Source organism: Euwallacea similis, chromosome 2 (genome assembly GCF_039881205.1).
Source record: "Euwallacea similis isolate ESF13 chromosome 2, ESF131.1, whole genome shotgun sequence".
NCBI lineage: Eukaryota > Metazoa > Arthropoda > Insecta > Coleoptera > Curculionidae > Euwallacea > Euwallacea similis.
Window position 1 is genome coordinate 1538007 of NC_089610.1, and position 14239 is coordinate 1552245.

General features: G+C 35.4%; 2 protein-coding genes across 2 annotated transcripts in view; both read left to right on the forward strand.

The window, feature by feature from the left end:
* The window catches only part of LOC136419305 (zinc finger protein 679-like), a 43245-nt gene extending 29375 nt beyond the window's left edge, over positions 1–13870 (forward strand). The window contains exons 2-7 of the mRNA XM_066405534.1: positions 4164–4298; positions 4352–4807; positions 8171–8709; positions 9640–9827; positions 12815–12982; positions 13036–13870. Of these exons, the coding sequence (XP_066261631.1) occupies positions 4164–4298; positions 4352–4807; positions 8171–8709; positions 9640–9827; positions 12815–12982; positions 13036–13235 (1686 nt within the window). The 3' untranslated portion in view covers positions 13236–13870. The remainder of the gene's footprint in view (positions 1–4163; positions 4299–4351; positions 4808–8170; positions 8710–9639; positions 9828–12814; positions 12983–13035) is intronic.
* The window catches only part of LOC136419371 (EF-hand domain-containing protein 1-like), a 164668-nt gene that overhangs the window by 51378 nt on the left and 99051 nt on the right, over positions 1–14239 (forward strand). The window lies entirely within an intron of this gene.

The window sequence follows — 14239 nt, forward strand, 5'->3', positions numbered from 1 at the left end:
GAAATAATCCCGACATTATACGAAAGGCAATGAGGCAACTTTCACTGCGAGCAAGAAAAGGCATACAGGTAAATGGCAATAATTTTGGACAACTTTTGTAACTGTTTTTTTCGTTATGAACATAATTATAGCAAGTAGGTCACAAGTTATGACTATAAAGTCATTGAGTAAAAAAAAAAGGAAAACGCCCTGTATCTCGAGGATGAATCGAAATTTACCTACAAATGGGTAAATTTGAATCATGGTGAAGTACTCTAATCCTGGTAGCGTATGTACAGTTAAGTCTGAAACACCCTATATATGACTTCTCAATTTTGCCTCAAAACTACGTAGGTATTTTTCTCTCACTATTCACCTGGAGCATTGGCAATAATTATCAAACATGTGAAGGGTACTAGATCAGGTGTAATAACACTTCAAGAGCCATCAGGATACCGATTTTGCATTCAGTGAAAACATCTTGTTTGATGCACTGCCAAACTTTGAAGACTACCTGATTGCTTTATCTTATTGTGCACTTGTTAAATTCTTTCTAAAATTTGATATCGGCAACTTCGCGTTTGGCATTTGTCTCCAGCAAATAGAAACTCTATTCAATTATATCTGTCATTAGGGCCATTAATGACACTGAGCGGCATTGCCAAACTTTGGAAAAATGCAGTAACTTCAGGATTTTCGACGGGACGATTTTTTATTTTTTTAAATGGAAATATCGAATAACCTTCGTGGAGGTGTTAAAAATATGTCACGTTTGTATTCATCACACCACATGTGGATAACGGAAGCTCTAAAGAAACTACCATTCGTATTACCTTTCATTAAACTTTATGTTGATGACACCATTCTTGCTCGCCAGATGGGTTGGGTGGACGATGTACTTCAGCAATTCAGTGAGTTTCATCCGAGGATTAAATTCACGGTCGGTTATGTTGATGAAGGCAATTTGAAAACAAACTGGTATGTCAAACCTACCGCGCTCCTGGTAGGGTTCTTAATTAATTGTCCAACAACGCTGTTACCCATGAACGATTCGGAACTTAATTTATATACGTCATTTATCTTTAATAGTCCCTAGTTTGTGGGAAAAATGATCGCCGCATTTAAATTATTCTTACGGATGATGATGGAAATAGCTCCTGCGGATGTTGGTAAGTCGCGTGTTTCCAAAATTGAAAAACAAATTGCGGTGTGCTGAAGCGGTGTGGTAAGATACACGCCGATGCTGTTCACTATTTTAAATTTCCGCATATCATGGACCTTTCAAATGAATCCCAAAAATGCTTGGAATCCATTTTTTTATGGAGTCAAAGATCTGAGCGTAAATGGATGACTTTCGTTTTTTCTAGCGGTTGGCAGGCTTCAATAACTCCTTCTGTACAGGGTGATTCAGACTTACGGGGTCAAATTTATAGCGATTATCCAGCGCAACAATAGAAGATATTTATAAGAGTATAAGAATCCATGTCCGGAAATCTCTCTCTAATGCGCTACGGCCTTATTATGCTTTCAGACAGTTATGTGCAGAAAAGAGTGTTTTATCGAGTTTTAGTACATTCATTTTAATTTGTTTATACAAAATAACATTACCGTAATTGTTTAAAATGTCGTCCTTGAACTTCGCCAGTTTGGACAACATTCAATCGGTAAAGGTGGTCAATTCCGTGGCCCCCTAGGTCACCCGATCTAACGCTTTTAGATTTTTTTCTTTTGGGACATGTAAAATCTCTGGTTTATGAAACGCCAATGGAAACAGAGCAAGACCTGACTGCACGAATGACTGCGGCATTTGAAATCGCTGGAAACAATTATCAAATTTTTAGCCAAGACCGCAGAAACCATATACAATCATATACAAAGTTCATCATATATACAGTGTCTCAAAAAAAAACAGGAGAAGTTATAACTCGGTTATTGATGAACGGATTTTGATGAACTAAAAACCAAATAAATATTTTTTTTCAGACTACTAAGTAACCTTAAAGTTGATTTGTTTTTAATTCAACTTTTTCTGCTTCAGATGTCAACTTCAGAATTTTAAATAGAACTCCATATTTTTTTACATTTTTGATGGAAAATATTTTTCTGAATTTAATGATGTAAAATAAATTAGTGTTAAAACAATTTTTAACTAAAAAAATTGAACAATATGAGCTATGTAACCATCTGTATCATTATGGGGCCATCTGCGTTATTTTGGGGCCTTCTACATTTCATTCCAGCTTATCCTATTGTATCATCTTGTACAAAAACGTTTGGCGCCATGAACAAATGGCGCCTATGTGATATCCAGTAAAAAGGGACAAGATAAAGCCGCTCTTAATTATTGGAACACATCATTCTTCCTCATACTTTCCTGTGAGCAGTTATGCTATAAGTCTATAGAAAAAGTTCAGTTAAAAACAAATCAACATTAATGTTGCTTAGTAATCTGAAAAAGATAATTTTATTTGGTTTTTAGTTCATCAAAATCCGTTCATAAATAACTAAGTTATAGCTTCGCCCGTTTTTTTAAAAACCTTGTATATGGAATAACGGCAATAACTTTTTAAATAATTTTTTTATCAAAAAATGTTTCAAGTAAAATTTATAACGCTAATTTGTTATTACTTTTTGTTAACTTTAAACTTCTTTTTCTGACTCCATATCATTTCAACGAAGTCCAATTTTAGTTCTTCAAATAGAGCTCTGTATTGCCGATTTGTTTCATGGAATCTACACTTATTTGCACATACAGACATATCAAATTTTATTAGACTTAGATTAAAAAAATTTCGAAAAAAAATTCATTTTCCTTATTTTATTCAAAAAAATTAAATTCGATCAAAAAAGCAAAATAACAAATTATAACTTACTTATAAGAATTAATTGTTATTTAATTCTCAAAGCATTTGCTGAAAATGCCTTCTGTCGTTATCCAAACATGGCGCTATTCTTTGCATAAATAATCTTGTCACCTGAACATAGACATTTTGCCTGATTGATTGCATTGCATCGCCGATACGAGCCTTCAAGTCATCTATGTTATTTGGCCGATCCTTATAAACTTGATCTTTTAAATGGCCCCGAAGGAAATAGTCACCGGTATTTAAATCAGGTGACCGGGCTGGCCACTGTATTTCACCGAGCAGAAATGCATGCTGCTTTTTTGAATTAAAAATTGGAATTTGTGGAACGCTATTTACTTGACTTTTAAAAACTACAGAGGATGTTTTTGTTATTTTGCTTTTCCGCCCAAATTCGATTTTTTTGAATAAAATAGTATAAGCAAAATAACTTTTTTCTAGAAATTTTTTTTTCTAACCCCAATAAAATTTGATATGTCTGTGGGAGCAAATAAGTGTATATTCCACAAAACAAGTCGGAAATACAGAGCGATGTTTGAAAAACTAAAGTTGGACTTCGTTGGAATGTTATGGAGTAAAAAAAAAGTTCAACGTCATCAAAAATTGACAACAAATTAGCCTTATAAATTTTACTTGAAAGTTTTTTGATAAAAAAATTATTTAAAAAGTGATTGCTATTATTCCCTATGACGCACCCTCTATGTACAACCTATCAAACTTCTCCCACTTAGCAACTTTTCTATCAAGTCGACCCGCCACTCTCAGCTATTCAGATCCTCTATCTCTTTGCATTGATTTGCCTTTCAACCCCTTTTCTTCAGCTCAACGCAGGCAGCACTCGGTCCTAAACACCTAATCATCTCTCACCAGACCAGCTGCTTAATTTTTTCTTCAAATCCGGCAAAATTACAAATCATCGGAATTCTAATTGGCATCTGGTCGCGTATTAATTACACCGAAGCGACTTTCTTGTCTTTCGGACCTCACGTGAACCCATTAATATGCCAAAAACTGGATTTTATTGAAACGTAAACTGTCGTTTAATGTTTTACGACGTGGATTTTCATGTTTGCCCAACTCATTATACCAGATAATAAAATTTCTTCGGGCTCCTTCAGTAGATAAGTTAATTCCGTTTGACAATAAAGACGTCGCTTATTAAGCGACTCGGAAAGTGTCAACAAGGGCTCCCGGTTTAATTGCACGCATTGTATGGTAATTTGGGGCTCTCGCTAATTATATACCTATAAGACATACTTCCATAAATTATCATTAACGCGTTTGTCACAATTTTCAATTCACGAGAGTATTCCTTCGCAGATGGACAAAGTAATCGAGGAAGGGGCTTTAAGGCTGCTCATCACCGAATCAACGTGTGATGTTATTCTGAGCTGCAGTGATCATCGGCTGATGGCTCATAAACTCATCCTATCGATCGCCAGTCCGGTATTGAGGGTAAGTTATCAACACCCTCAATGATTTCAACTAAACTCCTTGACCAACTCCAGGAGCTGCTTCAAAAGCATTCATTTGAAGCCACCCCAGTGCTGATCCTGCCAGACATCAAAGGCTCGACAATGTCTCAAATTCTCGACTATATCTACACAGGAACAGTGGTAATTTACACTCTAGAGGAGTTCCTATCGGTGGCCAAATTCCTGAAGATCTCAGTAAATACTCAGGACATTGAGAATAACGTTAAGAAGCGTGATGGCTTCCTCATAGATTATAGCAAAGCTATCGCTAAATCTGACGAGGATAAGGGGAATGATTTGGTTAAACCGAACTTGGACAAGGACTTGACGAAAAAGCCGCAGAAGATGTTACCTGACCTCCTGCCCATCGATTTTGGCTTGAAGAAACCCAAAAACAGAATCTCAGAGGTGGTTGTTCCCAGTCCTTGGTGTCGCAGGGATGAAACGAGTTTTCTTGGCGATCCCAGAGTCGTCTCTCCATCACGCGAGGTTCGTTGAGAAACGATTTCTTAGTAACTGCTTCCTATAGCATCCTTTACTATAGTTTATATCAGTAACGAGTTTATGGCTGGAATTTTAGACCATTAAGGAGATCGAACCTTTTTGTAAGATTTGGTTCTTAAAATACTGCAAGCTTACCACATTTAATCGTTTCCTGACGTGTAGTCTAGCAATTTGGCTCTCGCAGGAGATTGTTGACATAAAATATTAAGTTTCGTTACGACAACTCATTATATGCCTTGATTGAGCTAATTAAAATGCCAATTTATCCTATGTGTGCTCGATAAATTCTTTAAACTGCCCCGGCAGACACAGGTATTCTCTTAAATCAAACAAAAATTTTACTGAAATTCTACGATAATTGCTTCTGCCTTAACTCGGCTTTCAAGCCTAAAAGTATCTCGGCTATTAATTGCCGACATTAACAGAGTCGTTCGTTAAGTCACTATTAGCAAAACTATGTGAATAGGTTTCAAAAGTACCTACGCTCAAAATATGCAAATTTAACCATTCCTTTCTAACTAATTTCCTAAATGGATGAAAATTAAGTATCAACAAATTCGCATCAAGTGTCCGAAGGTAAATACTAATAAAGAAGCACTACCGACAGGTATGTCTGGTATTCTAAAGCTAATGTATGTTAACTATACAAGGTATAACATATCATTATGGGAATATTTCGGGAGATGATGGTGCTCTGCAAACTAATTAAAAAACATTGTTTTTGTGGTTTTTTCATGTCGAGCTACGCCACTGAGGTGTACGTATTAGGCACAATTTTAGGTCAGAATTATGGGGACAAATACTAATTTGTCATTTTATTGAGCACTTTTTCTTTTAAAAGCAATTTAAATACCGAAAAACAGTTTTTCCCCATTTATCTTCTGTTAAGGTTCCTTCGATAAACGAAATCACGAAAACAACAATTTGGTTTACGAAAGTGGACTATATTAATTTACACTTATTTCAATAATGACAAAATGGTCTAAGTATGAAGCGGGAGTTGGCTTACCTGGGCAGGTCATGAACTATGTTTACGATCACATGTCTAGAGTGAGCACTGGTCAAAAGGGCAAAACTACTACGCTCATCCCTTAAGTACTAAACCTGAGGAGCTCTAACTAGGGGCCCACCACTACCAGGCCGTACCTGATGCCATAAATAGCAGCTATCGGGTGAATACCTATACAAATCGCTCTTATTGGAGTATTGCAGATCGCGGCAATGGTCCAATTTAGAAAGCTTCTTTTAACAAGTAGCGTATTTCTCAGCCATATAGAGTCCTTCCATATGGCCTGATGGGTACGGTTGTCTGGCACCCAGATGGAATCCTCTAAACAAATATCGATATACATGGGCGTAACTTAAAGGACGAAAGTAAGAATAAATTAACTAAGCAAAAACCTAAAGTCCTTAACATCTTCCGTTCGTCAAATGGCAACATGGTGGCTCATTGCGATTTTCTAAAAAATTATTTTTTCCTGGATTTTTTGATACAAAACGTAATGTGTGTTCATTTAGAAATGAACCATTAATTCATTAAAAACATCCAAATTTTTAAAAAATACGTTGACCGTGGAACATCTCTGTATTCTTGTGGGTATCAACAAGTAATTAAATGAGCAATGAACCATCATGTTGCCATTAAAAAACGGAAGATTAATGGGAAACATTGTTTTTCGGTATTTAAATTGCTTATAAAAGGAAAAGTACTCAATAAAATGACAAATTAGTACTTTCCCCATAATCCTGACTTAAAATTGTGCCTAATACGTATACCTCAGTAGCGTAACCCGACATGAAAAAATGACAATATATATACAGGGTGTCCCAAAAGTAATGGGACAAAGAGAAACGGCAGATTCCTAACATCAAAATATTAAGATCCAGCGTAATTGTTGTATTCCGAAAGTTCATATTAACAGAGATACAGGGTGTTAAAGTTTAAAGTTTATTTTTGATTTTTTTTCATATCTTTAACATCTTTTGACTTATGGTACTAAAATTTGGTATACGGGGGTTTTTGGACTTGGGAAACTGGTTAGGACTGTCGGTTTCATTATCTCTAATAGGGGGCGCCACTTTAAAACGTCTTGGCTAGTTAAAACGGCTCTAATTTTTTTCTACGTAGCTCCAGTGGCCCCATTAATTAAAATTATTATTCTGTTTAAAATTCTAAACAAAAAAGATATACTTATTAGAAATCTTAAAATTTGACCGTTTTCGAGATATTTGGCACTTTAATAACGTTCATAATGTAATAATGGTATGTGCGCTACGACTTAATTAATACCCAGATAATTTAAAGACTAATAATTTTTCGTCCATTGAAGTTTGTTTGAGCGTAACAACACACCATATCTCGCATCTCTGCAGTTGAAAATAGATTATGTCTCGGCATAATGTGCAATACGTTACAACTAACAGAAAAACTTCAATTTCAGTAAATTTTGAAGAAAAAATTAATAGCGATTTTGACAACCTACTACTTTGTCACTGACAAACAGGTATTCAGTTTAAAAATGGCGCCCATGTAAATTTACTTCGTTTGACTTCGCCAGTTTTCGGCTCTATCCCATGAGGTATTAATCTAGGGAATATCTCGAAAACGGTCAAATTTTCAGATTTCTAATAAGTATACCTTTTTTGTTTAGAATTTTAAACAGAATAATAATTTTAATTAATGGGGCTACTGGAGCTACGTAGAAAAAAATTAGAGCCGTTTTAACTAGCCAAGACGTTTTAAAGTGGTGCCCCCTATTAGTGACAATGAAACCGACAGTTCTAACCAGTTTCCCAAGTCCAAAACCCCCGTATACCAAATTTCAGTACCATAAATCAAAAAATGTTGAAGATACGAAAAAAAATCAAAAATAAAATTTAAATTTTAACACCCTGTATCTCTGTTAATATTAACTTTCGGAATAAAACAATTGGGCTGGATCTTAATATTTTGATGTCAGGAATCTGCCGTTCCTCTTTGTCCTATTACTTATGGGACACCCTGTATATATTACATAAAATGATATGTATTTTTAGACTAAAAATGACCTCTGGATCCCAAAAAACAACAAATTTATAGGACATTACATTTGAAAATCGAAAGTTGAGGATAGATAAACATCATTAATGTCAATCAATCGGCTATATTCTCATATAGCTTACCTCCAAATTTCGACTTTCTAAGTTTAAAAACAAAAAAGTTATAAGGACAAGCAACTTTCTTGAATCACTCGGTATATAGCATTTCGTATTAAATTTAATATTGCTTAATAGCGAAGTACCGTAAGGAAAACTTTTGCTTTTCAACTATCTATTAGCAACCAATTTTTAAACTTTTAATTTTCTTAGAAGCACGAAGACAGCAACAATAACAACTTTCAAGTGGGAGGTATCAAGAAATCATCCAAATGCCTGGACACTATAATCAACAACTTGTACCTGAACAATCCAGAAATCCGGAAAGAAATGCTCGAAATTAATTCAGCTATAGAAAAGCCCCATGAGTCTAGTTGTTATCCATACGTAACACCTCCTCAAGACAAGATAGAATTGCCCAAATTCACCAACTTCCCCTTTTCAAGGCATTTGACAAACCTCTCACATTTTGGCCAGAAAACTCTGGACCATGAAGATTTTTCCAACGAAGTTTCCACTCAGAATTATCCAGAATGTTCCTCTTCAAGTAATGTGCCCAGAACTGAGGACTCGATAAAGACTAACGAGTGCGCGATAAGTGACAATTATTCCAATCACCCTTTAGTGAATAGTGGCGAGTCCAGTAGTGAGGACAAACATGAGGACGATAAGAAAGGTGCGAAGAAGAAGTTGTTCAAATGCGAAGAGTGCGGGAAGTGTTTTAGTCAGTTGAGAAACTACAAATATCACAGGTAATTACCGTAAAAACCGTCTTGTTCCTGATGCTTATAATATCTCTACAAGACAAGAACATGTTGATTTCCTTACACGACTCGCATTACAGCAGTCTGAAATTTTCCATCCTTATTTCCCGATTCTGATTACGTGAACTCACACAAGATGCAAAACACAATATAATGCCTTTGGCCTGCTTCTCTCGAAACCATTTTCTCTGTTACCTTGTGTATTGCTTATTTTTGTTGTTTTATCGAAAACGTGGCTTCCTACTTTCACCCTTGTAGTCTTCAAATAAAACATCCTTCCCAACCAGCTCAGAAAGGCTATCGATAGCCTCGACCTACCTCTACCTGGGACTAACTTGTGGCTCATAGAGTCTCTTCACATTCGTCCCATCAAAGTGCATGTGCATCAAATTTATATGTGTATTAATACACACATAAATGATTAATCCACAAGACCTACAATATTTATAAAATCTTGGTGTCGAAATTTTTGTTGAGCTAAATACCTCTCATTAACCACTTATGCTGCTGAGGGACATACCCTGTGGACACGAGTGTTCCTCGTGAAAAAAAACTTCAAACGATTTTTTGGAGCTAAACACATTACGAAACCTGTAACAGGAAAGTCTCAAGGTGGCCCTCGATTCTCCGAGTTTCGTTGAGATCGATCTATACTTGCGACCTGCATCGTCTACCAGCTGAGCGAAATAGCATTTTTCGATTTTCCTACGCCACTGCTCCTGCCCCCCCTCAACCGATCGGCTTCACACAAACATCAGGAGAAACAAGTAGAACAGAAATTATGACCGATAATTAAATAAAAAACATGTTTATGTAAGGTCAAGCTACGCTCGTTTATAACTAAACACCGTTTACTTTTGATTAACAAGAACGAGTTATTATTTAATCTTTGAACTTAACTGATGTTGATACTTGCAGATCCATGCATGAAGGCACCAAAGAATTCTCAGCAAGATGCCCTGAATGCGATAAAACTTTCAATGACAGGGGATACCTTAGCAGTCACATGAAGATTCACAGAGATAGAAAGGAATATGCTTGTCCCCACTGTCCAAAGAGATTCAACCAAAAAGTGGCCTACAATATGCATTTGAGAATACACACAGGTAAGGATACCATGTTCAAGTATAAACATCCAATTTTCTTTAATACTAATATGCTGTTAATGTTCTAATCAAAACAGTTAGGGAATATTTCAAAATATTGTCTTAAAAGTTTTTGGTGCCACATGAAATGCATCAAGACAAATTATATTTGCAGTTTGAAGTATTTTATTGATAAAATAAAGCATTTCTTGTTTGTGTCTTGATTTGACTAGTTGTGATTTGACTAGTTGTGATTTGACTAGTTGTGACAGTCCTGTTTAAAATTGTGCAAATTTGTAAATTAAAAAGCGATGATTATCTCACGTAAATTGAATTCCTGATTTATTAATTTAGTACAAAAATGAATTTTTAATCATTAATATTACCCCCTTTTGCTGCTAAAAAGGCTTGGCATCATGATGGCATTGATTCAATCAAGCTATCAAAGACGTCTTGGGGAATTCCATTCCATTCTTCAATTAAGACATTTCGAAGATCTGAAATAGTTCGAGATGGTAAATTTCTGCTTGCAACATGTCTTCTCAAAGTATCCTAAGTATGCTCAATTGGATTTCCATCTGGAGAATCGGCAGGCCATGCCATTCTCTCAATATTCATTTCATCCAACCAGTCGTTCACGATGTTAGCGCGATGTGGACGAGCATCGCAACGTCGACATCTATAAATGTGAATTGATTGCCTATTGCTCCAGCATAAGGCATTATAATAATTTGAAGAATTTCATTAAGATACCTGTTGGCGTGTAAGGGATCATTGTCAATGAAATAAAGATCTGTATGCCCGCCATGACTAATACCAGCCCATACCGAGATACCGCCACCTTCAAAGTGAGATCTTTTTCTTATAAAGTGATGATTGTTTCATGTTCCGCGTCCACGCTAAATTCGAACACGTCGATTATCAGGTTCTAAAGTGAACCTAGACTCGTCACTGAAGAGTACTCGACCCCAGTCATTACGGGTCCAATTTCGAGGAAGCTCAGCCCATGCTCTTCTTGCTCTTTTATGTTTCACAATCAGTGGAATACACATAATTTGGTTTTCGGGCATACAATCCGACATTGTAGAGTCTATTTCTTATGGTTTGAGTGGGGCATAAGTCTTCCGATACCACGGGCAAATTCGTTTCGTAGAGATGTTGCATCGACATTACGATGTCTTCTCGCGAGCAATTGGTGAAATCGGTCTTCCCTGGGTGTTGTTGTTGATGGCCGACCTTGTCCTGGTCTTCTTCTAACATTTCCTGTTTCAAGAAATCGATTCCACAATCTTGAAACTACATTTTGGCTGACATTAAACACTTGGGCAACATGCGTCTGTGTTCGCCCAGCTTCGAGTTGCCCTATGGCTCGCCATGCCTCAATTTCCATCAAATCATGTTGCTCGTTCATTGTAGGAATAAATTAAATCAAAAAATTGTACACCACCTAATCCTGGGTACAAAAATTCGACTGATACCTAAATAGTACTTAAATGCGCTTTTATACTCTTTGTGAGAATTCAAGTTAAAACCTGTAAAATCGACAGAGACCTACTTTATGCATTATTTTCTTGTTTAGTCCTGTAAAATTACTATTACCCTAAAGGAAATAGGCCAATAAAATTAAATAAAAAATTATATTCATAAATCACATAATATCCCCTAATTGTTTTGAGTAGTGTTCTTCTACGCTTCTACATTCCATAATAAGAATATAATTTAAATATTTTAATGGTAATATTTAAACATATTTTTTTGACTAAAATAAACAGTATTCGCAGTTTACGGTTAAAAATGTAAGGACTCATTAGTTGTTTTTTCAACGAGATTTCTGTGCATTACTTTATACGTACTAAAACTCCCTCGTGATTAAGAATGTAAATAAAATTCCATTTTCGTATAATTCTATGTGTATTTTTGGTGGCGTGAATAATTAAAACACATTTCAAAGGCCCGAAAACTCATGAAAACACTGTACAAACAACATCGGTAAAAGTTAATAAGAGGCGCGTTCCGGTAGATGGCGTTGAGCCTGGCTTGGTTTACATTCCCACTGTTGATAACTAACTACTTTTTAAATTAACTAATATTGTTTGGATGGCGCCAAGCTGAGAATTTTCATTAATGTACATTCACCATTGTCAACAAACTATTATTTATTCATGTCCTACCAAATTTCCATGATGAACCGATCATAAGTAAAACATAGTGTGAGTAACATTCAAATTCGAAAACGTCTTGCTTTTAGCGATTTCAACTAAACAGATTTGCTTCCCCCATACATACCTTTGTTCACAATTTACCGTCAGAAAGCCTTAAATTCGTTGTAAAATTTATTAAATTGTTCTTAAAAGTTTTTACTAGTGTCTCATATAATTTATGAACCCCTCATTTAATTAGTAATTAGACAAAGCGTTTTCATGCGAAGTATGCATAAAACAATAGCGGACCCAGCAAAATGTATTCCCTATTTCAGCATTATAATTATAATTATCGCCCATAAAGTAAAAGCATTTCTACGCAAAATGGCAAATAACAGTAATAGACAAATTCCGCTAATTGGAAGATCAAACAGTTATATAAACTACTCAAACACTCAACGGATTATTTCTAGAAAGAGCAAATAAGGCAGGATGCCCAATATTTGCTTTTGAAAGTAGCCCACTTTCATTGTCTATACGCTGCATAAAATTAGCTTCAATATATTTTTTCATAGGCCTTTCGCTTTCATAATCGCAAGTGTTGATGTCCTGTTGATTTATATGTTTAGGCCCAATTAGACCCAGATTAATAAAGTCATTTGCAAATAAATAACATGGTTTAGTAGCCATTCGACTCGGTACCATTCTTGTTATATTATAGCCTCTCTGGTTTTAATGTAAAATAATCGTCGGAATTGTTTGCAACGCAACAGTTAACCTTGTTGGTTTACTGTTTACTAGGCATTAGGTTTAGGTACCCGCTTCTTATTATGAATTAAATTATTTATTGGTGTCTATTTTCTTTAGGTGTTAAGCCTCATGAATGTCCCACTTGCGGGAAGAGCTTCTCCAGAAAAATGCTCCTCAAGCAGCACCAAAGAGTCCATACCGGAGAACGGCCTTATTCTTGTCCAGAGTGCGGGAAATCGTTTGCTGATCGATCTAATATGAGCTTACATGCCAGGCTTCACACAGGTGAGTAAGGCTTCTCTATTCATCTTTCAGCAACTCCACCATTTTCCTTTTAGGGGTAAAGCCTTACGCATGCACCCTTTGCCCGAAGAGTTTCACCAAAAAACATCATCTAAAGACGCACATGAATTTCCACACTGGCCTTAAACCTTATAGTTGTGAGAACTGCGGCTTGGCCTTTTCGCAGAGCAGCAATATGAGGACTCATTATAAGAAGTGTGTATTGAAGGATCGGTCTGACTTGGTTGCCGAGTGAATGTGAAGATTAAGTGTAGAAGTTCTGTTGAAAATAATTAATCTTAATGGAGACAAAATAAGTGGGATCAGGTCGATTAGAAACAGAAAAATGCCAAATTGAAAGGGAACTTATCGGTAATTGATCACCTATATTGGAAGTATCAGTCAATTAACGGTTGCACTGTGTCAATTTTTGAATTCTTGAAGAATTTAACCAAGAAAACGCAGGAGAAAAACTGCTAAAAAATGTCTTACCGAAAATTAGCAAGAAACGCGTTTCGGTAGATGGTGCTGGATACAGTGCGGTTTACGCTGTCTCTGTGAGCGGTGCAAGCTGAAGGTTTCTTTCGAATATTATTAGTCACCATTGTCAAGAAGATTAAACTAAGCATTTTTTAATACAGAGATAATATTATTCTTTTTATAGATTTGTGGGTTTAAAATTGTTATTCATTTCCATTACATTACTGAGGAGGAATAACCAATTCCACAAATCTTTCAATCTCCGCTATTTCCAATGAGCCCACAATGTTAAGGTTAATATGATTGAATATGATATTGATGTTCGACTTATTTTTATAATAATTTATATTATGTTGATAATTATTTATTACATCTAAATACCTATCAATAAAATTAAGTTCTAAAAAGCTTTATTTTATAAGCAGTATTTCTATACAGACCTGTGATACCTATTTTAGATATTTAAGTAGATGAGTAGCGAATGTAATAATTTATATTCTTATAATACCATAAAAATCCAGAAATTTGTATCTAAGACATATGTTTAAAATGTATATAAAAACCGGCAATTCAAAATGAATACATTTACTTTAAACAATGTTATATGTAAGAGGATTACATTTTTATGTGAAATGCAGTATTTTGACAATGGTTTCTCAATAAATTTGTTTCTTATTACTGAACTAAATCTACAGTTTTTGCACTAAGTATAAATAAAATCTGATTCCCCCTTCTAGCAGATCATGCACAATCAGCTAAAGAATATAAAATTTAGATAGT